The sequence below is a fragment of the Paralichthys olivaceus genome, chromosome 3, assembly GCF_024713975.1.
Source record: "Paralichthys olivaceus isolate ysfri-2021 chromosome 3, ASM2471397v2, whole genome shotgun sequence".
NCBI classification, from domain to species: Eukaryota; Metazoa; Chordata; class Actinopteri; order Pleuronectiformes; family Paralichthyidae; genus Paralichthys; species Paralichthys olivaceus.
The window spans coordinates 18361546-18381667 of NC_091095.1; the positions used below are offsets into that span (position 1 = coordinate 18361546).

General features: G+C 39.8%; 3 protein-coding genes across 4 annotated transcripts; all 3 read left to right on the plus strand.

Annotated features, from left to right (window-relative positions):
• The first annotated feature begins 1665 nt into the window (after positions 1-1665).
• LOC109625657 (cytochrome P450 2J4-like) lies at positions 1666-13358 on the plus strand. The gene is made up of 12 exons (XM_020080994.2): positions 1666-2204; positions 2940-3102; positions 3494-3643; positions 8104-8216; positions 8427-8592; positions 8675-8827; positions 8905-9065; positions 9202-9378; positions 9466-9604; positions 11520-11707; positions 11830-11971; positions 12121-13358. Exons 1-12 carry the CDS (start codon positions 2022-2024, stop codon positions 12294-12296), a joined length of 1911 nt encoding a protein of 636 aa, XP_019936553.2. The 5' UTR covers positions 1666-2021; the 3' UTR covers positions 12297-13358.
• Positions 3666-6321, plus strand: LOC109625658 (cytochrome P450 2J2-like). The gene is made up of 7 exons (XM_069522748.1): positions 3666-3672; positions 3720-3901; positions 4623-4799; positions 5177-5318; positions 5414-5601; positions 5706-5847; positions 5958-6321. The coding sequence occupies exons 1-7, from the start codon at positions 3666-3668 to the stop codon at positions 6131-6133; spliced, it is 1014 nt and encodes a 337-aa protein (XP_069378849.1). The 3' UTR covers positions 6134-6321.
• Positions 13359-14808: 1450 nt separating the features above from the next.
• LOC109625656 (cytochrome P450 2J2-like) lies at positions 14809-19739 on the plus strand. 2 transcript variants are annotated; one of them, XM_020080992.2, is made up of 9 exons: positions 14809-15077; positions 15426-15591; positions 16406-16558; positions 17039-17199; positions 17331-17504; positions 17616-17757; positions 17850-18037; positions 18467-18608; positions 18974-19739. In XM_020080992.2, exons 1-9 carry the CDS (start codon positions 14883-14885, stop codon positions 19147-19149), a joined length of 1497 nt encoding a protein of 498 aa, XP_019936551.1. In that variant the 5' UTR covers positions 14809-14882; the 3' UTR covers positions 19150-19739. The 2 variants fall into 2 exon arrangements, with proteins under 2 accessions (XP_019936551.1, XP_019936552.1); XM_020080993.2 differs by having other exon boundaries at positions 16409-16558.
• The last annotated feature ends 383 nt before the right edge of the window (positions 19740-20122 follow it).

A 20122-nucleotide genomic window follows, 5' to 3' on the forward strand; every position in this document is an offset into this window, starting at 1 on the left:
ATATGGTATCAGTATGAACTAGAAACGTTTGAAACAAAATGCAACACACTTCCTTTATTCCCAGCTAAAGGTTGAGTGTGTAAAATTTAGTGACATCTAGTGGTAAAGTTGCATGTTGCAGCTAAAAACCACTCACCTCACCCTCCCCTACCAAACATGAAAGACAACCTGTGGTAGACTTCAGTTGTCATAAAAACTCAAGAAGTTTGTCCAGTTTGGGCCAATTCAAGGGTAAAGAAAACAACAAATCATACAATTTAGATAATTACACACCAGTGAAAAAATCACTAGGATTATTTTCTATTCAATTTGTGCCAACAGATCCCTTTCACCTAAATCTTACACACTGAACCTTTAAGTCTTGAATAAGTGGTAAGGATGGACGGTTTGTAGTCCGGCCCATTTTCAATGAGTGTTTCTCTCACAAGTTTGTATCCATTAATGAACACTATCCTCCCACTGAAGAGGCGGAGACTGTAAACGTTTCCATATTTCTCAGTAAACTCAAAACCTATAACAGCTCTATTTTTACTGAAGCTTTTATCATTGTAGCTTTTCCCTGACGACATCAAAATTCTATCTGACCTGATATCTGTTACAAGATATTGAGGTTAATACTACTGTGGCTTTCAATGTGGAAACAAACAAGAAGGAACAAGGAGCTTATTATGTTCTTGATAACAGTTTGCTGTTCATGTGTCCACTCTAGCTTTAAAACAGAGCTTCTAATGAATGGTGGGAGACTTTATCACACTACATAAATACATCAGATGATAAATGGAATCATACTTAAAATCACATGCATTTCATTAGGAAAATCATCCACACAGTTGAATATTTCCTATTAATTATATGAATGAACATTTCAGTCTAATTAACTTATTATCAGTACTTATCCACACTTCTCTCTTCCTTAGCAGAAGAAACAGTAAGTTAGGCTTTTGTTCATAATACTTATTAATAGTGCATCATCATAAAAATAATAACAGACATAAGTTACTGTGCTTGTTTACAGTATATCAAATGTCCCTATGCACACACTGCATTGGACAATGACTTAAAATTAGTGGGAACATATTGAGTAATATTTACGTTATTATGAGGGCAACTGATTCATGTAAAATCCCAATTTCATCCCTTAGCCCTATCCCCTACCCCTTGTTTTTGAGGGTTATCTTGCCCCTTGAAACAGAGTCACAAGGGGTAGTGATTGAAATCTTCCCCTATGAATAGGGACAACCATTCAAGAAGCTGTTACACCAACATGTCATCAGCAGTCGTTGATGTAAATAGGTTTTGCGGGGATGTCATTGTAATAACACTGTTAAGATCTTAAATAAACCAATGCTATTGCTTGCAGTTACAAAAGTGACAAACCTTTAATATCCAAATAACATCTATGCTAATGCAGGTGAATCGCTGACATTTGAAACTGAAAAGTGTGGATGCTCTGCATTATTTCACATATGAATAAAAAGCTCAAAGCTTCAGTTTGCTAGCAGTGGTCTGTAGTTAAACTTGCTGGCATGTTTTGTTATTAAAGGAGCAGTTCAGCACAATAACATTGGCCCTCCCCTCTCTCCCTCCCATTGGGTTTTGGGCAAGCCTACCTCTACACGTGAATGCGCAAAATGAAGGGCTTAGTCCAAGGGGTGAAATGGGATAGGGCCAAAGACATAGAACTGATAATGGGCTCTAGAATGCTTTGAATATATATTGTTATTGTTACCTTGCTATCTTTACTAATTCATTGATATTGAGTAATTACTGAAAATAATTTTTTTATCTGAATTATTCGAGGACCACCCTGACATGCAACCACATGCAAAAAGTCAGCTGGAAGAGCTCAAGCTTCAGTCTTGTTTTTCACTTCACAAAGGAGGCCTGAGGTCCTGTGGGGAAACCACTGTTACATAACATTTCCTGGTCCAGCCTGTTTTTTCCTGGTCTCCTCCACTCCTTACTCACATGTGAGGGGATCCACAAGGATTTCTCAGAGGGCTGTTTGCAACATCTTCATCATGATTTTTCAAGCTATTTTTGATTGTATGGACTTTACTGGTTGGCTCCTGTTTGGTTTTGCATTGTTGCTTTTGACAGATCTGATGAGAAACTGGAGGCCTCACAATTTTCCACCTGGACCATGGGCCCTGCCTTTTCTAGGAAATGTCTTCACTGGGGTTGACTTCAAAACAATGGATAAGGTGAGATGAACAGTGACACTTCATAGAACGGGTAGAGCAACAGTAGGTCTTTAGTATCCACGGACAAATGATAGAAAGTATTTATTTCAACATGACAACCACATCGTCCAAATATTTGACATACAATGTAAAGCACCTTAATCATTACAAATCTCACTGCTTCCTTTCTAACCTTTCCCTATCCTGGCTCCTTCATACACCTTTTCCACCCCTCTATGATGGATTGCAAGGTGTCTCTGTTTCAGATTTTAACGTCTGGTATTACTTTATTATTATTATTTATATATATAAATAAACAAGAATAACTAAATATATATATGGGCACCATGCTATAAAATTTTGGTCCATGCTTTTCTGAGTTATTTCTACACACACACACACAGCGTAATGACATCATGAGGAATGTTTTCTTATCATTTGTCAATTGCATATCTGTACATTTTCACGTATTTTACTCAAACATTTATCGTGGAAATCAAGTTTTTGCGTAATCCTGCTAACAAACAAACAGACGCTAATGAGAACATAACCTTCTTGGTGGAGGTAACAATGCAGCGGTTGAGAAGTTTAATGTTTGAATTTGTAGTTTGTATTTGTAGTGAGCATTGATGTAATAATTCCATTGGCAATTGACATTTCTGTTGTCTGTGTTTCCATTCTAAATATTTTTACATCTTGAATGTCTTTTTTAAAACATCTTCTCTCTTGATGAGTAGTTTTTATATTTGACTCCAGCTGGCTCAGGAGTACGGCCCTGTGTTTAGCTTGAGGAGAGGCAGCGAGAGGATGGTGTTTATTTCAGGACACAAGATGGTCAAAGAGGCACTTGTCAACCAGCTGGACAGCTTTGTGGATCGACCCACCGTTCCTCTCTTCCATGTTGTCTTTAAGGGCCTGGGTGAGTCAATGAATAAATGTTGTAAGGGATGTTTTTTCTCCAACTAAATCGCTTTGTGCTGTATTGAAGCATTTGACTAGAAATCATGATATCAACAACCAATGCACATGCAACTGCTGGATATTTTTTGAATGCCACATCTGTGTGGCTGTAATAAGTTGGCACCAACACCTCATCCCTCCCAACAAGGATGCAGCACAGGAGCGATTAGAGAGTCACAACTGTCAACTGTTTCTGTTCAGCGTAGATTGTCATTAGTAACAAGAGTTCAAACACATGAAAAGGCAGCATAGCAATAAACTCATCCCAGTATATACGTATGTGTTATTCTGAAACTACATGCATGAATCTTTGTTCTGTTTGTCAACATGCTGATGTGACATGTTCACAGGCATCGCACTGAGCAATGGTTACTTGTGGAAGAAACAGAGGAAGTTTGCCAACACTCACCTGCGTCACTTCGGAGAGGGCCTGAAGTCCCTGGAGAAACATATTGAAGTGGAGAGCAATTGCCTCTGTGAAGCATTCAAAGAGGAACAAGGCAAGTAGATACAGTAGCTAATATGACTTGTGTAAATCATTCGTGATTTTTCCATTGTGAATTATCATCATTTGAGTTGAATTGACAATATTCCCAGGAAGACCCTTCAACCCCCACTACACCCTGACCACCGCAGTCAGTAACATCATATCCTCTGTGGTGTTCGGGCATCGCTTTGAATACAGTGACGAAAGCTTTCGCAAGGTTCTGGAGTTGGACAATGAGGCCGTTTTGCTCACTGGTTCTCCTCAGACTCAGGTCATTTCTGTATGAAGTATTTTCTTGTGATCAAAAAACAAACTGAGCTGCTCATCTTTGTCACTATTTATTTATTACTATTATTATTATCATTGAGATATAATATCACTTCTCCCAGGGACTCTTGGTCAAATTTATGAAAAAGGTTTCTTGAATACAGGCAGGGAACACAGTGAACAAACTTAATCACAGAACAAACACTTACAGGAATTACTGAATAAATGACATAACATCTTATGGAAGCAATGATATTGTTTTGTGAATACTGATGACTTTAAAAGATTTTTTAAACATGCTAAAAGAGGGTAATGATTCCTGGTTTAATACATCTTGCAGCTCACATGGAGCATGAAAGAAAAAGTAGATATACCAGCTCTGTTTAGGTTGTTAGTACAGAATTTTCTTTCTGATTATCTCTTATTGTAGCTACAAGTATAAAAAGAGTGTTGTGGCAACTTCAGCACTAAAGCTTTATCAAAAGAAAAAAATAAGGATACAGTTGATCCCTCTATAAACCAGAATTATTTCCACAATCTACAGCATGATATGCTACATCCAGTTTCTTCTAAGACAGATATAGATGAATGCATAATCTCGTACTGAATCAAATATAAAAAGGCACTTTGGACATGTACTTTTCTAACAGTAATAGAAAAATATTTTTAAATGAAAATTCGAAACCTGTTCTTTGGCTGACCTGAGACTGTGTCGCATCACACAGCTGTATGATGCCTTCCCTGGCTTGTTGAAGTACCTGCCAGGGCCTCACCAGAAAGTCCATGGCAACTATGCACAGATCACAGCGTTCCTGAGGAAGGAAATAGAGAAGCACCAGGAGGAATGGAACTCTGAAGACCCTCGAGATTTTATCGATGAATACCTGTCAGTGATTGAGAAGGTATGATGTTTATTAGTAGTTACTGGTTTGAAAGAGTTTATTCTGAACCATCTGAAAAGTTTCTTTTTTAAATTTTTTATTTACCATTGTGTCGTGCCTGGACGAGTTGCTCAGCACTTGTGCCCTTACGATCCTCCTTTAACATGACAAAACATCAATGTACTGTTTGTTAGTTGCTCCAGTCATGATGAGCCAACAGCCTCAGTGAGACGAGAGAGAGTGGTGTCTGCGTCTTAATATTCTGTTGGGAAATTAAGATGTTAAAGTTTGTGATGAGAATAAAAACTGTTAATTGTCATGTTCCATCTGTGAATGGTAATATACAAAGAACTGTGTGTGATGTTATAAGATAACCTGTTTTATTGTTGTCTCACTAGAAAAAAGAGGACCCTCAGGCTGGCTTCAACATTGAAACCCTGCTGATTTGCATGCTTGACCTGATCGAGGCCGGGACGGAAACAGCCGCAACCACTTTACGCTGGGCGCTCGTGTACATGATAAACTACCCAGAGATACAGAGTCAGTCAATTCATCTTCATTAATTATGTTAAGGACTGGAGTCTTGTGTTTAATGGTCAATGTTGTGGTACTGGCTCTGCTTCCTTACTCTACAGAGAAAGTCCAAGAAGAGATAGACAGAGTGATAGGACAGTCACGTCAGCCAACAATGGCTGACAGACCCAACCTCCCCTACACTGACGCTGTCATCCACGAGACTCAAAGGATGGGAAACATTGTTCCGATGGGATTCCCCAAAATGGCAAGTAAAGACGCGACACTGGGAGGATACTTCATACCCAAGGTAGGGGACTGTTGTCCACACTCACCCAGAAGAGTTTCAAGTCATGAAATTTGCAAATGATTAATTCACAGCTGGTTAAAAAAGCATTGCATAACTCTTTCCAGGGCACAGGTATAACTACACTGCTATCATCTGTGCTGTTTGATAAGAATGAGTGGGAGACTCCAGACACCTTCAATCCCGAGCATTTCTTGGATGCAGAGGGTCAGTTCCGCAGGAGAGACGCCTTCTTGCCGTTCTCAGCAGGTTTGTTCTATACGTTCTGTAAAACTCTTTGTCTTACAAGAGTTGCTACCAACAACATTTATAATAGGAGGAAGTGTTGTAATCTTCAATCTCATCTGTCCCGCCCCCAGGTAAACGTGTGTGTTTAGGGGAGCCCCTGGCCAGAATGGAGCTGTTCCTGTTCTTTACATCTCTCCTCCAACACTTCACCTTCTCTCCTGTTCCTGGAGAAATGCCCAGCTTGGAGGGCGTGCTGGGCTTTACCCATTCCCCAGATGAGTTCAGGATGCTCGCCATACCCCGCTGATGGCTCTCCATCTTCCATTACCCCATTCCAAAACAGAGGCATCAATGTGCAGAAACACATCAAAAGTCCATCATCTTTAGTGAAACAATAAGACGATGATTGTATATCTAACTTGTAACTGAAAAATACTGAAAATGACTTGACTTTCGCGTGTAAATAAAAAAATAAAATTTCCATGTATGACCAAATTCCTGGTCATCTGGGTCTTTGGCTTCAGCACACTCAATTATTTTTCATTTGATTCTTTCAGGAAATTTTAGCCATTATTTCCATGGTCCACCCACAGCCAGGTTTTCAGTAATTTTTTTATGTGAAAACCTGTTTTGTTGTTTATGATCAAAACTTAATCAACAAAACTTTAAATAAGACTTTACCCAAACCTCTCTTCCCTGTTGTTTTTGTGGACTCAGTGGTTAGCTTGAATTATTCATTAAACCTTCCATTCCCCAACATACTTGTACTGATCACTGACAAGCTTTTATGTACAGGTGCTCAGGTACTTCAGTAACATGCTTACCACCCTATGAAATTTCACGTTTGATCCATTAATGTAATGAGCTAATACTGACATTTTATAGTAATAGTACTATTAATAGTATTAATAGTACTAAGCCACAGGAACAGGATTAAAAGTTTATGAAGTTGTATTTTTTGAGATAATATTTATCCTTTATGGATTCATGACATAACAAACGGCTCTTTGAACTTTAGATCTTTTAATGACCCCGAATCATGGATAAGCTGGTTGTTAAACTTCAACTTTCAGTTACTTATATAACAGTGATTCAACAACTCCCTTATCAAACTCACACTTCAATAATAAATAATTCTAATAACACAAACTCTCAGAAGTATTTGTTGCCAATCTTTTTTTCGATGACTTGTTTTAAAAAAAACACAATTTCCCTTTTCACTTTTTTGTTACAGATTATAGTTCATGGATCCAAACACCTACACACAAAACAAAATCATCACCACAAATATCTGCAGCTCGCCCAACATTTGAATAAATCCCCATGTTCACATAACTGCTTTTAAAAATACGAAAAGTCAAAAAAAGAACTTTAAATTACTTACCTTTAAGGGACTACACAAAGGTTGGAAGTTGTAACATTTAAAAAAAAAGAAGTTTAGCAATATACACTGAAATTGTGTTGCTCCATGTTCCCTATGTTTTGAAAAAAAAACATCATAAAAAATTTCTACCATTTCTAAGAAGCTCAAAATTTGTTTCATAAGCTTCTGCATCTTTCAATGTATACAAGTGAAGTTCAACCTTTGGATTGTGACATGAATGAAGCTTTGCTTAGACCAAAGTGCTGAACAAGCTCAAATGTAAAAGAATATAAAAAGAAAAAAAGAAACTGAGAAAAATACCAGAGCAATAAAACATTAAACATAATTCATAAAATATTGTAAGAGAGCAAATTAAATCAGGATCTCAAAATCAGCTTGAAATGAAAGCCACAGAGAACAATCAGGTCTTTAACAATGATTTAAATGTTTCTACAGTCTGAGTGGTTCTAATGTGAACAGTTAAGCTGTTAGGGGCAACCACTGCGAAGGTCCAGTTTGGTCTTTTATGCTGCAGTGGATTGGCTCATTGTTTGCAGGATGAAGCTTGGTTGTGTAACCGTGGTGTCACGCTCGCTCAAACAAACACACAGACCATGTCCTAAAAAGTCACATGCTATTTCTACACCATGCCATGAAAGCATGTTAGTGTTCACTACTGTACAATGTCAGTACCTTTGAACAGACTTTGTACTGATTGTTATAGTTGTTTTTGTGACCATAATAAAAGGGTGGACACTGATATTTCACTGCTCAGAAGAGAAATTATTGGAAAAGCACAGACCTTCCTCCCGGTGCTGCTTTGGCTCTTGAAACCATGTGGCTTTATAACTTTTTGCTGAGTTTGGACCTTAAGGGATTGTTTCTGTTTCTGTTTATTTTTATTTTAATGGCAGATTTCATCAAACACAGGAATCCACCAAATTATCCTCCAGGACCGTCTGGTCTGCCCATTGTGGGGAATTTCTTCAGTATGGACAGTAAACATCCATACAAATATTTTACCAAGGTACAGTTTACAGGTTTCAACTGACACAACTGTTATGTTTTTATTTAAGTGTTAATGTATTAATAAATCTCATTGAGACCCATATTTTTACTTGGTTGGTTTTAATTGAATTAATAGAACATATATTCAGTTGAACAAATTTTTTTGAACAATCTAAATAGTTTAAAAATGTTTGGCTCACCAGTATCTATTTCTCTCTAATGTCGGCAGCTGGCTGAAATCTACGGGAACGTGTTCAGTGTCCGCCTAGGCAGTGATAAGCTTGTGTTTGTGACTGGGTATAAGATGTTGAAGGAATCCATAGTGACACAAGCTGAGAACTTTGTGGATCGACCACAGTCTCCGATGATTGACAGGATGTACGGAGGCAGCTCAGGTGTACACATCACTCTCTTTCTCTTATCCAGTGCAGAACAGAAGTGACTTCCTGCAAGTTGTTCACTCTCGCTTGTGTGTAGGTGGTCTGTTCATGAGTAATGGTGAAACATGGAAGAAACAGCGGCGTTTTGCTTTGTCCACCTTACGCACCTTTGGCCTGGGCAAAAGTCTCATGGAGCAGAGCATCTGTGAGGAGATCCGATACCTGCAGGAGGAGCTGGAGAAAGAGAAAGGTGGTGAACATGTAGCAAACAATAAACTCATAATCCCACATGAGGAGTTGTCCTAACAGTGGACTCCTCTCTTCCAGGTGAACCTTTCAGCACAGCAGGCCTCTTTAACAACGCTGTATCCAACATCATTTGCCAGATGGTGATGGGAAAACGCTATGAGTACAGCGACCACAATTTCCAGACCATGCTGACGTATCTGTCTGAGTTTTTTAGGCTGGAGGGCTCCATATGGGGTTTCGTAAGTCAATAACACACATAAGTTCAATCATTGCCAGAGAGGCAGCTCTCTTGTGGAATTGAGGGGTCAATTCTCCTTAACCAAAGGTGAAAGGAAATGTTAACTTTCTTCCTTCTGCTGTTTTTTTTATGAATAGCTGTATGAATCGTTCCCCAACGTGATGAACTACTTGCCAGGTCCCCACAACAAAATATTCAGTCACTTTATTGACATCCAAGACTTCCTGAAGCAGGAGTTACAGAGGCACAAGAAGGAACTGGATCACAACAATCCCCAGGACTACATTGACGCTTTCCTGATTGAAATGGCGAATGTACGTGGCCAGATATGTTGTACGCAGAGTTTTCGCTCTCTCTGTCAAACTGCTAATCATTCACCACTATATCCACTCTCTGAACAGCACAAAGACTCCGAGCTGGGCTTCACTGACACCAATCTGATAATGTGCTCTCTGGATATGTTCCTAGCTGGAACAGAGACAACTGCCATCACATTGCAGTGGGCTTTGGTTTATTTCATCAATAACCCTGAGATCCAAGGTATGTGACACGCAAAGCTGCATAGAGAGCTGTGAAGTAGGAAGGAAACTGAAGTTTGGATCTATCCATACTTACTAAGTTGCTAATACTTATGAATGCAATGAATCAGCATACAGACACACTCCTGATCATGTTATGCAGGAATAATGATAAATATGTTCAACGTCTTTGTTTAGGTTGTTAACATGATAACATTTGCTAATTAATTCAAATATGTGGGAATCCAAATGAATCCATCCATGTTGAGTTGGTTTGGACCATAGACTGTATCAAGATGGACAACACATGTCCACCTCCTCACATTAACCAGAAATGAAGCCAAAATATCCTGCATACAAACGCTGCCATCTCGCACATTTGGACTCTTTGCAGTAACAATTAGGGGGGTGGAGCCGCAGTAGTGAGGTCCTGATACTGATACAAAAGCTCAACCAATCACAAGTCAGTCACAGCTGTCAATCATGATGTTTCAGCCCATCTTCATAGAGCTCAACAGCATGGTTACAAAGCAAAAAAATCTAATTGACATTTTGATTACCAGACAATATTGTAACCATCCAAGGTACACTTACTACGAGCTACAAGATTGTGAATCAATGTTTTATGCTCCTGTAGAAGGCACAAGTTCATATATCAACTGCGTTTTAATAAAAACTTGTTTTATTTACAATGACAAAGAGAAGATTTACACTATCCACAATCCTCAGGTATAAAAGTGACCCCTCTGATTGGTGGAGCTCGCTGTTACTATTGAAATGCTTACAACAACAACAAAAATAATGTTGGCTACAATTGGCAATGATCAGATTGTTCAGCTTAGTCCTTTTCAGTTTCTCTGTGTCTCTCCTCCTATTTGTGTTCTTGTGTCAGTGTCTCTGTCTCTGGCAGCTCCGCTGCTGCCTTTTGAATCCAGGGAGAGTTGATTGGCTAGCTGTGCCAATCCCCTCTCCCTATACACTTTATCAATATATATGTGTGAAACAAACTACTGTATATTGCAACACTGTATTAACAACATGGTTAAATTCCAGAAAAAGTATGCTTCAAGTTTTTGGAAAGGGATCATTCATTTTAGTTTGGGTCACATCTACTTACATGGATGAGGCAGGATTTATGTCCTTTACTGCAGCCATCTACCAGTTGGCAATCAAGACCCTTTGGTTTCACTTTTTGGTCACCATCATGTCATCAATCTTACAGTCTATGGTCTGGACCAAAGTAGTGGACTTATCTACCAGCAGTGTTGAATGATGGGAAGTATTAATATGGCTTATTTTCTTTGTTAAATTTTCAATAACAACTCAAGAGGATTATATATGAGAGCTCTTAAATTGATCAGATAAATTATTTTCCCCATAGAAGACCACTTCAGGAAGCAGAGGCTACCAAAAACCAAATGGATTGGCAGTAGCTAATATATATGTGTGTCAGTGGCAATCTAACATACATGACAATGGGATCACGATGTTTTATGGCCGACTGAGGCAAACAGTTTTTAATATTCGCTCCATGCCTTAAAGGTACAGTGTGTAGAATTTTGTGATATCTAGTGTTGAAATTGCATGTTGCAGCTGAACACCCCTCACCTCATCCTCTCCTTCCAAACAAAAAGAACCTGTGGTAGCTTCAGTTGTCATGAAAACTCAAAAGGTGTTTAATTTGTCCAGTCTGGACTAATGTAAAAAACATGGCGGCCTCCGTAGAGAGGGTCCCCTCAATGTAAATATAAAGTATTTAAATATAAAGGGCCTTTTCTGGGGTAAAGAAAACTACAATTCATACAATTTAGACGAAACGAACTAGTGAAAACATCATGAGGATTATTCTACATTAGATTTCTGCCAAAAGTTCCCTTTCACCTAAATCTTACACACTGGACCTTTAAGCTAAAACTATTAATTTGTTGAATTTCTAGAAAAAGTCCAGACAGAGATAGACGGAGTGATCGGACAGAGCCGTCAGCCCACTATGGCCGACAGACCCAACATGCCCTACACTGACGCTGTCATCCATGAGATCCAGAGGATGGGAAACATTGTTCCGCTGAATGGACTCAGAGTAGCTGCCAAGGACACAACACTGGGTGGTTACTTCATACCGAAGGTGCATCTACATTGTCATTTAAAGTCTGAACATTATATCTTTATATAAGAATGAGAAATGAAATATGTGAGTGTTGTTGTTGCAGCATTACTTGGTATTAACCTATGAACCGTATTTTTTAGGGTACATCCATAATGCCCATGCTGACCTCTGTGCTGTTTGACAAGGATGAGTGGGAAACTCCAGACACTTTCAACCCCGGACACTTCCTGGATGCTGAGGGAAAGTTTGTGAGGAAAGAAGCTCACCTGCCTTTCTCTGCAGGTAAACCATGCAGATTAACCTTCATTTTAAAAATGACCCAGAATATATATCTTGTGCTCTGACACCTTTGTGTGTGTGTGTGTGTGTGTGTGTGTGTGTGTGTGTGTGTGTGTGTGTGTGTGTGTGTGTGTGTGTGTGTGACTCCTCAGGGAAACGTGTGTGTCTCGGAGAGGGCCTGGCCAAGATGGAGCTGTTTCTGTTTTTGGTAGGTTTACTGCAGAGGTTCTCTTTCACCGCTCCTGACGGAGTAGAGCTGAGTACAGAAGGAATCACTGGGTCGGTTCGAGTGCCGCACCCCTTCAAGGTTCATGCCAAGGCTCGCTGAATTAGGCGACATCTCACGGAACTGTTTTCCCCTGTATCACTACAGGACAAGACACAAGCAAATCACAGAAGAGACAGCTCAATCTGATGTTTTCACTGTTGTATGATCATGTACTGAAGAACTGCTTAGTCTCTCTGTCTGTACATTTAATTCTGTGTGATAATTTGTATTGATTTGATAGTTTTAGTTTAAAATATGTTTGGTTTTGTTTAATTAATCAATTAATAAAATAATGACAAGGTTAAATCAATGGATTTAGATAAATGAAAATGTATTGGTTTATGTCACTGATAAAGCTGCTTTCGGACATGCACTGAACCCCACAGTTTTTCTCCGGAGGAGGTGCATGTGTGAATGCAAATATCCACCTGGCCTGCTAGTGTGAAGTCCATAGAAATCCTGGATAATCCAATGTGTGAACACAGAAGGAGTTGATTATGCAGGACAGACACAAAAATGAAAAAAAACAAAAAGTAAACAAATATCTCCAACACCGACAAATGTGTCAAGAGAGTTTGTGGTGATAAGAGCTGATAACAGTGTATGTGTGTTCAGAAAATCATGTAATCTCTGCAGCAGAGTTAATATGTCACTTCCTGCCTCTGTCTGCTGCATTGTCTGCTCCACCTCTCGTCTGAATAATGTGGAGGACTTGTTGCTGTTCTGAACACTGCTGTGTTGTGCTCTGTGAAAAGTAAACTCTGGGTAAACTCTCTAGCCAATTCTCTGGATTTTACCCACAGGTCATGTTGGAGAACTGTTTAAAACTATAGAAGCCACTAACATTTCAACAGTCCACAAAAGCAGCAGTATTTCAAATAATTCCAGCTTTAAAATATATCCACAAATATCCTCACAATATTTTAACCAAGCTGGTTGCTTATTTTAAACAATTTGGAGTATTTTTTTTAAAGCCCACTGAGTAAAATTGTGGTATTTTTGGGAGTAAATACCATTGCCTCTCCTTTTCTTAAACTCAGCAAACATAAAACACAATCTGATTTTCTCATCAAGGTCTATGACTTATTCTCACAATTTTAAATAAAGTGACAAAAAATCCTGGATCTGCTTTCTGTTCTGGATCCACACAAAACCTTAATGGGCTTTTCCTTGGTCCATGTTTCATCCTTCCACCAAGTTTTGTGGGAATCTGTGCTGTTGTTTTTGTGTAATCCTGCTTAAAAACAAACCAACAGGCAAAGGTGAAAACATAACCACCTTGCTGGTCATGTGTAGGTCAACAATCTGAGAATCATCCTCATGCAGATTGTTCTCTCTCACAGATCATATAACTGGTTCTCTATATGAGCTGTGGGCAGAGGAGGCAAAAGTACTCACATTCTTTAATTAAGTAAAAGTACAGATACTTGTAAAAAAAAGACTGGTAAAAGTAGCAGTACTGATTCAACTCCTTTACTCAAGTAAAAGTACAGGCTCTGAAATGTAAAATAATTTTTAACTTCAATGATACACAATTCCTCTTTTGATAACTCTGCAAAATGAAAAAAGTTGTAGGCACACAAAATAGGATAATTTTACTCTTTTGCAGAGGTGGGAAGTAACGAAGTACAAATACTTTGTTACTGTACTTAAGTAGATTATTCAGGTATCTGTACTTTACTGACAACTTTTTACTTTTACATTTGAAAACAAATATCTGTACTTTCTACTCATTACATTCTGAAAACTGGATTGTTACTTGTTTTTGCACAGAGCTGGAACAGAGGAAAAAAAAAACATCACAGGGTGGTAGCTGGACTCGGCCTGATCTAGTTTTGCTGCCAAATTTCAGGCAGAATGATAAAGACTGAACTGATCAGAGATCCTGCATGAGCACCTGGATAATGTTTTACAGGCAATAAATGGATGGGGAATGTGATGGCCCTCTGTACACACCGCCCGTCGATACCACCGATTGGATGGTTTAGCGAAGTCCTTGGATCGGCCCCGCCGGAGTTGGTCACGGCCCTGGCAGAGCGCCGAGAACACAATCAAACTAAGTAGAGTAAATATTGCACATAATGCCTTTTTCAACTAAAAATAAATGAACTTTGAGCCTGAATTTCTCAAAAATGATACAGTCAATATGCTTGATACTGAGTGAGTGAACAGTCAGGATGGTCCTGAGGACAACTTTTGACAACCTTTGTCAGAAATTATGGAATAAAGTGATTTTACAGTAGAGTAAAAGATTGGCTCGCTCCGTACCATGGACTACCTGCATTTGCCATACATTCTGTAATACGGGCGCACTTGAAATCAGGAAAAGACGAACGTCTGAGCGAGAGGTGCTCCGTGCGGAAAAGTGTAAAAACAAGTAACGACCAAGTTTTCAGAATGTAAGGAGTAGAAAGTACAGATATTTGTATTCACATGTAGGGAGTAAAAGTAAAAAGTCGTCAGGAAAATAAATACTCAAGTAAAGTACAGATACCTGAAAAATCTACTTAAGCACAGTAACAAAGTATTTGTACTTTGTTACTTCCCACCTCTGGCTGTGAGTCAGCAGAGCACCAGCCCATCTCGAGCTGGGAACAAATATGATCCTCCTCAGCCATTTGCTCATCTCTGCTCCTGCTCTGCTCCATGATGAGGGGGTATCATCTCTTTCTGTGGCTCGACCTGAGGGGACTGCTGCTGGTCTCTATCATTGCTCTGCTGGTCGTGTACTTTCTGATCAAAAAGGATCCTCCTAACTTTCCCCCTGGACCACCAGCGCTCCCGCTTCTCGGAAATGTCTTAAGCATTGAAGCCAAACAGCCTCACATTTACCTCACCAAGGTAAGCTGACAGCATCAAGACATTTAATGCAGTGGTGTTTTTTTGAGATTCTGACTTGAGCAACTTGAGCATGTCCTAAAGGAGGATTTTATGTCTCATTTAAAAATTCTGTCTATCTCAATTGCTCTATTTCAATTTTCAGTCACACAAGTATAAGGGAGTTACTAAATAGTAACACAAAAGATTCTGCAGCAACAAGATATTAAGCTTTCTTTTAAAAACAACGCCCCAAAAGAACCTGTTGATATTAAGACAAAGTGTTTGACAATACATTGTGCTGACAAATGCATCTTACCAGAGTCACATGATGGACAACAGGCCTTTTATTCTCTGCCTCTGCATCCACAGCTCGCTGATGTTTATGGGAATGTGTTCTGCATTCGTCTGGGAAGACACAAAACAGTGTTTGTGTCTGGGTGGAAGATGGTGAAGGAAGCTTTAGTGACACAGGCGGACAACTTTGTGGATCGACCTTACAGCCCGATGGTGAACAGAATTTATTCAGGGAACTCAGGTAAACCTGGATTATGTACATGAGGTATGTCAGTATTAAAGCAACAGTTTAGCAGTTTTCAGACATGAACTCCGGTGATTGTCGTGATGAAACCTCCGGGGGATCTCCTGCTGTATTCTCACACAAGCTCATTTGGACTTACTCTAGAGTTCTTACTGGGGGGCAGGCAGGACAAACTCTGCAGCCTCTCACTCAGACATTTGCACTCTCACAAGACCCTTTGAAAAATATCAGGAGATTATCCGGAGGTCAATGCATGTCTGAAAGCAGCTTATGTAACTTTTACTGAACAACGGCGCCACACGTGGTGACTTATTCTGTTCGGCTCCGTGTCTAAGTGATTAAGTGGTTTTCACGAAGAAAAAAAAAAAAGTCTATCGATGAGTTGACTGGAACTCTGACTGCACAGTCCCACTCACTGAACTGAAACACAACTGAACTATGCATATTACCCATGAGCCCCAGCTTCCTGAATCTGAAGAGCTGCTTCTATACCAATAGCACCAAACATTTAACATTTGTGTTATTTCAAAAATGTCCTGGCTGAATATTGGAGGTAAATGTTCGTATTTCATTATTTTCAAAGGTTGAACTGATCTTTAGTTCAGTATTACTTTTGAACTTGATGGGCTACAGATGTTCAGGGTGAGGAGTGGAGCTAAACGTGCCTCTATCCTCCCTATTTCTAGTCAGTGAACCATCACAAAATCTGCTATTTCAAGGTAAAAAAAAAAAGGCACATAGTGTTGTTTTAAAGGATTCAACCAGTCTCCTGAGCCCTGCCAGATCAATATTTGGGTTCTCTGTTTCTCAGCAGGTCTTTTTTTCAGTAACGGGAAGGTGTGGAGGAGACAGCGACGCTTCGCCATGGCCATGTTACGTACCTTTGGTCTGGCCAAGAGCTCCACAGAGCGGAGCATCTGTGAAGAGAGCCAACATCTGCAGGAGGCCATGGAGAAGGAGAAAGGTTAGCAAAAAGCTACAGGTCAGGCACAAACACAGTGAAGTAAAAGTACCACATTAACATGTGCTTACGTTTAAATATACTTAAAATATTAAAGTACTTGCATAGTGTAGCCTTTTTCCTACAGTCTACTACATCATTACATCATAAGTCTCGGTTGTGGCGTCACTGCTGCTCTCAATGGAGGTGGGGTCATATTTACCTGCTCACTCTGATTGGATCAGCGGAGCAATTCCAATCTCATCATTGATAACTAAAACATTAAAAAAAACTATGTAAACATGTTATGCCATGCATTGTAAAATGGTGTCTAGGGGAGTAGCAGGTACAGGCATTTGCTGTAGAGTTGTGGAAAAAAATGGACAAGTAAAATCAATCTACTTAAGTAAAGTACAAATACCTAGAAAGCAGTACTGAAGTACATGTATTTCATTACGTCCCATCAATGTAAATACACAGACTGAAGACATTTCTTCTGTTCAGGTGAGCCGTTCGACCCTGTGTCGCTCTTAAACAGCGCTGTAGCCAACATCATCTGTCAGATAGTGTTTGGGAGACGGTTTGACTACAGCGATCACGACTTTCAGAGCATGCTGAAGAATCTGACAGAGATTGCCTATTTGGAAGGCTCCATATGGGCTCTAGTAAGACACCACAGCAACATTTGTCACCTGAAAGTTTACAACAGAAAATAATTAAAGCTCGAGTGAAATCTTCACTTGCCAGTGGACAAAAAACAAGATTACAAGATATCCCTTGTTTCTTCTCTAAACAGCTTTATGATGCATTCCCTGCTCTGATGGAACATCTGCCCGGGCCTCACAATGGCATCTTCAGCAACTCCAAATCTCTGGAGGCCGCTATCAGGAGAGAGATAGAAAGGCACAACTTGGATCTGAACCCCAGCGACCCTCGAGATTACATCGACACCTTCCTCATAGAACAGAAAGTACTGTGCTCACATTCTTGACTTAGCTTTTATTGTTACATACGTGAACAGAGACAGAGCAGTTTTTATGAACTGAGTGTGTATTTGTTCTGCCTCCACTCTGGCTGACAGCACAACAGACACACTGAACAGGGCTTTGACGAAGGAAACCTGGCTCTGTGTTGTCTGGATCTGTTCCTGGCCGGCAGTGAAACCACCTCAAAGACCCTGCAGTGGGGCCTCATCTACCTCATCAAGAACCCTCATATCCAAGGTGGGAGCTCAGAGGAGATGTACCTTTCATGATCCCAACAGTGGCAGCTCAAAGAGCTAATAGATTTAGAACTCTTTTCTTTCAACTTGTAGAAAAAGTCCAGGCAGAGATAGACGGAGTGATCGGACAGAGCCGTCAGCCCACTATGGCCGACAGACCCAACATGTCCTACACTGACGCTGTCATCCATGAGATCCAGAGGATGGGAAACATTGTTCCTCTGAATGGACTCAGAGTAGCTGCCAAGGACACAACACTGGGTGGTTACTTCATACCGAAGGTACATGTACTTGTAACACACAGTAAATACAAAGTAAATTAAAACAGCAATTTACTCTCAGAATGAAAGTAAAATTACTCAGAATGTCCCTGAGTGAACTTTTACAAAATCAGCATGTAAATACCATTTTACTGTTGTAGCTGCTGGGGGTGGAACTAGTTTTAATTGTGCTATTAAGTCCAGTAGTTTCTTCGCCACTAAATGTGACTTTATACAGAAGCTATTTAGAGTGTGTGTCAACAAGTATTTACTGGTGGCTGAAGAGACTGAACTGGCAAGATACTAAAATTAAACTTGGACAATAACTGTTGGTTCCTTTAGGTCACAAACCCATATAGTGCCTATGACATCCTTCCAGCAGAGTCCTTGTGATGAAGACATATTCAATCTAAACAAAGTACAAGAGTTGATTGCTGATGGTTTGTGCAGGGAACCACTGTGATGCCCAACCTGACCTCTGTGCTGTTTGACAAGACTGAATGGGAAACTCCAGACACCTTCAACCCCGGTCACTTCCTGGATGCTGAGGGAAAGTTTGTGAGGAGGGAAGCGTTTTTACCTTTCTCTGCAGGTTGGAAACTTGAATCATTAAATTTCTAGAGCTCCATCAGCAGAAATGGAATATAATATTTACACTAGGTTTTCATGAGTGTATAATCACCTGAAACTAAGAATCTATGTGTTTATTACCTTAGAATGAGTCCATGTTGCAAAAGAGCAGTTGAACCATAATCGCATGGAAGGGTAGAATGATCAAACCAAACCTGAGGGCCACTGTAGGTTCATGTGTAACGGGAGGGGTCTTTAGATTGTTACAATTTGCAAGCCTACCACTAGATGCTGCTAAATCCTACACACTGAACCTTGGTGCAGGAACAAAGTGATGTTGGCTGCAAACTGTGGGTGGATGATGAGAGTTGTGCTTGTTTTTCCCAGGAAAGCGTGCGTGTCTGGGAGAAGGCCTGGCGAGAATGGAGCTGTTCTTGTTCTTCGTCAGTTTGTTTCAGAAGTTTTATTTTTCCACTGTGGAAGGAGTTGAGCTGAGGACAGAGGGAATCATTGGAGCCACACGTACACCGTACCCCTTTAAGATCTACGCCAAGGCCAGATGAATCCTGTAACTGCTCCCCTGTACTGCAGACTAAGCCAAAAGATATTTTACAGTTTAATAAATAGGCAACATCTGCTGCAACAGTTGCTAGTTTTCATTACCATCCATGCTTCTAATGAGTCCAGCAGAGAACATGTGAGAAAAACGGATGGATGCACAAGGTAATGTTTCATGAAATTGGTAAAGTGGAACTGTAGCCTGCTCTTTGTTTTGCTGCTACACAGAATCACATAATGGGTGACTGTGTGATGAATGAACATCATTATGTAACCAGCAAGCAGCTGCAAAATCTCCCTCTTTTGTTAATGACAAGTCAATTCATGTCTATTTATCACTTTTCCCTTTAAATGAAAGATTTCAGTTATAGTGTCGCTCACTTTAAAAATACATTTCAATAAAAAAGGACAGATTTTGTCTTTTTGTTCTCTTGTAGGTACACGCATGTATGACTGGATCATAAACTCTGTATAAGTGTCTTGCTCGCCACCTGGTGGCTGGCTGCAGTATAGGTCAAAACCCCCGACTCCCTCATGTTAGTGGATGAGACATGGCCTAAAAATAATAAATACAAATAAATAACATTTTCTCAAAGATGGTTTCTATCATTTCATATCACACAGATGAACTGTTCAAGTGTTCATTTTGACTGTGAGTTTGCCTTTGATTAGTTCTACGATGCTTAAAAAACATGATGAAATGTCATGACTGACAGCTGAGTTTGACTTGTGATTGACTTGTGTTGACCTGTATCTATGGGATCTCCCTAACTCGGCTCCAAAGTTCTGATCACTACTGCAAAGACTCTGGCTCCAAATATACCAGATATTTCAACTTCATTTGTGGATAGTGGGAGAAGGCTAATATGGGTTATTCATCTTTATACAGTCTATTGTACGCTGTCTCTGGATCTGTCCTGATGGGGTCAACATGTAAATTGCTTCTTTAGTGCCACATAAGAAGGTGCTAATGGCACA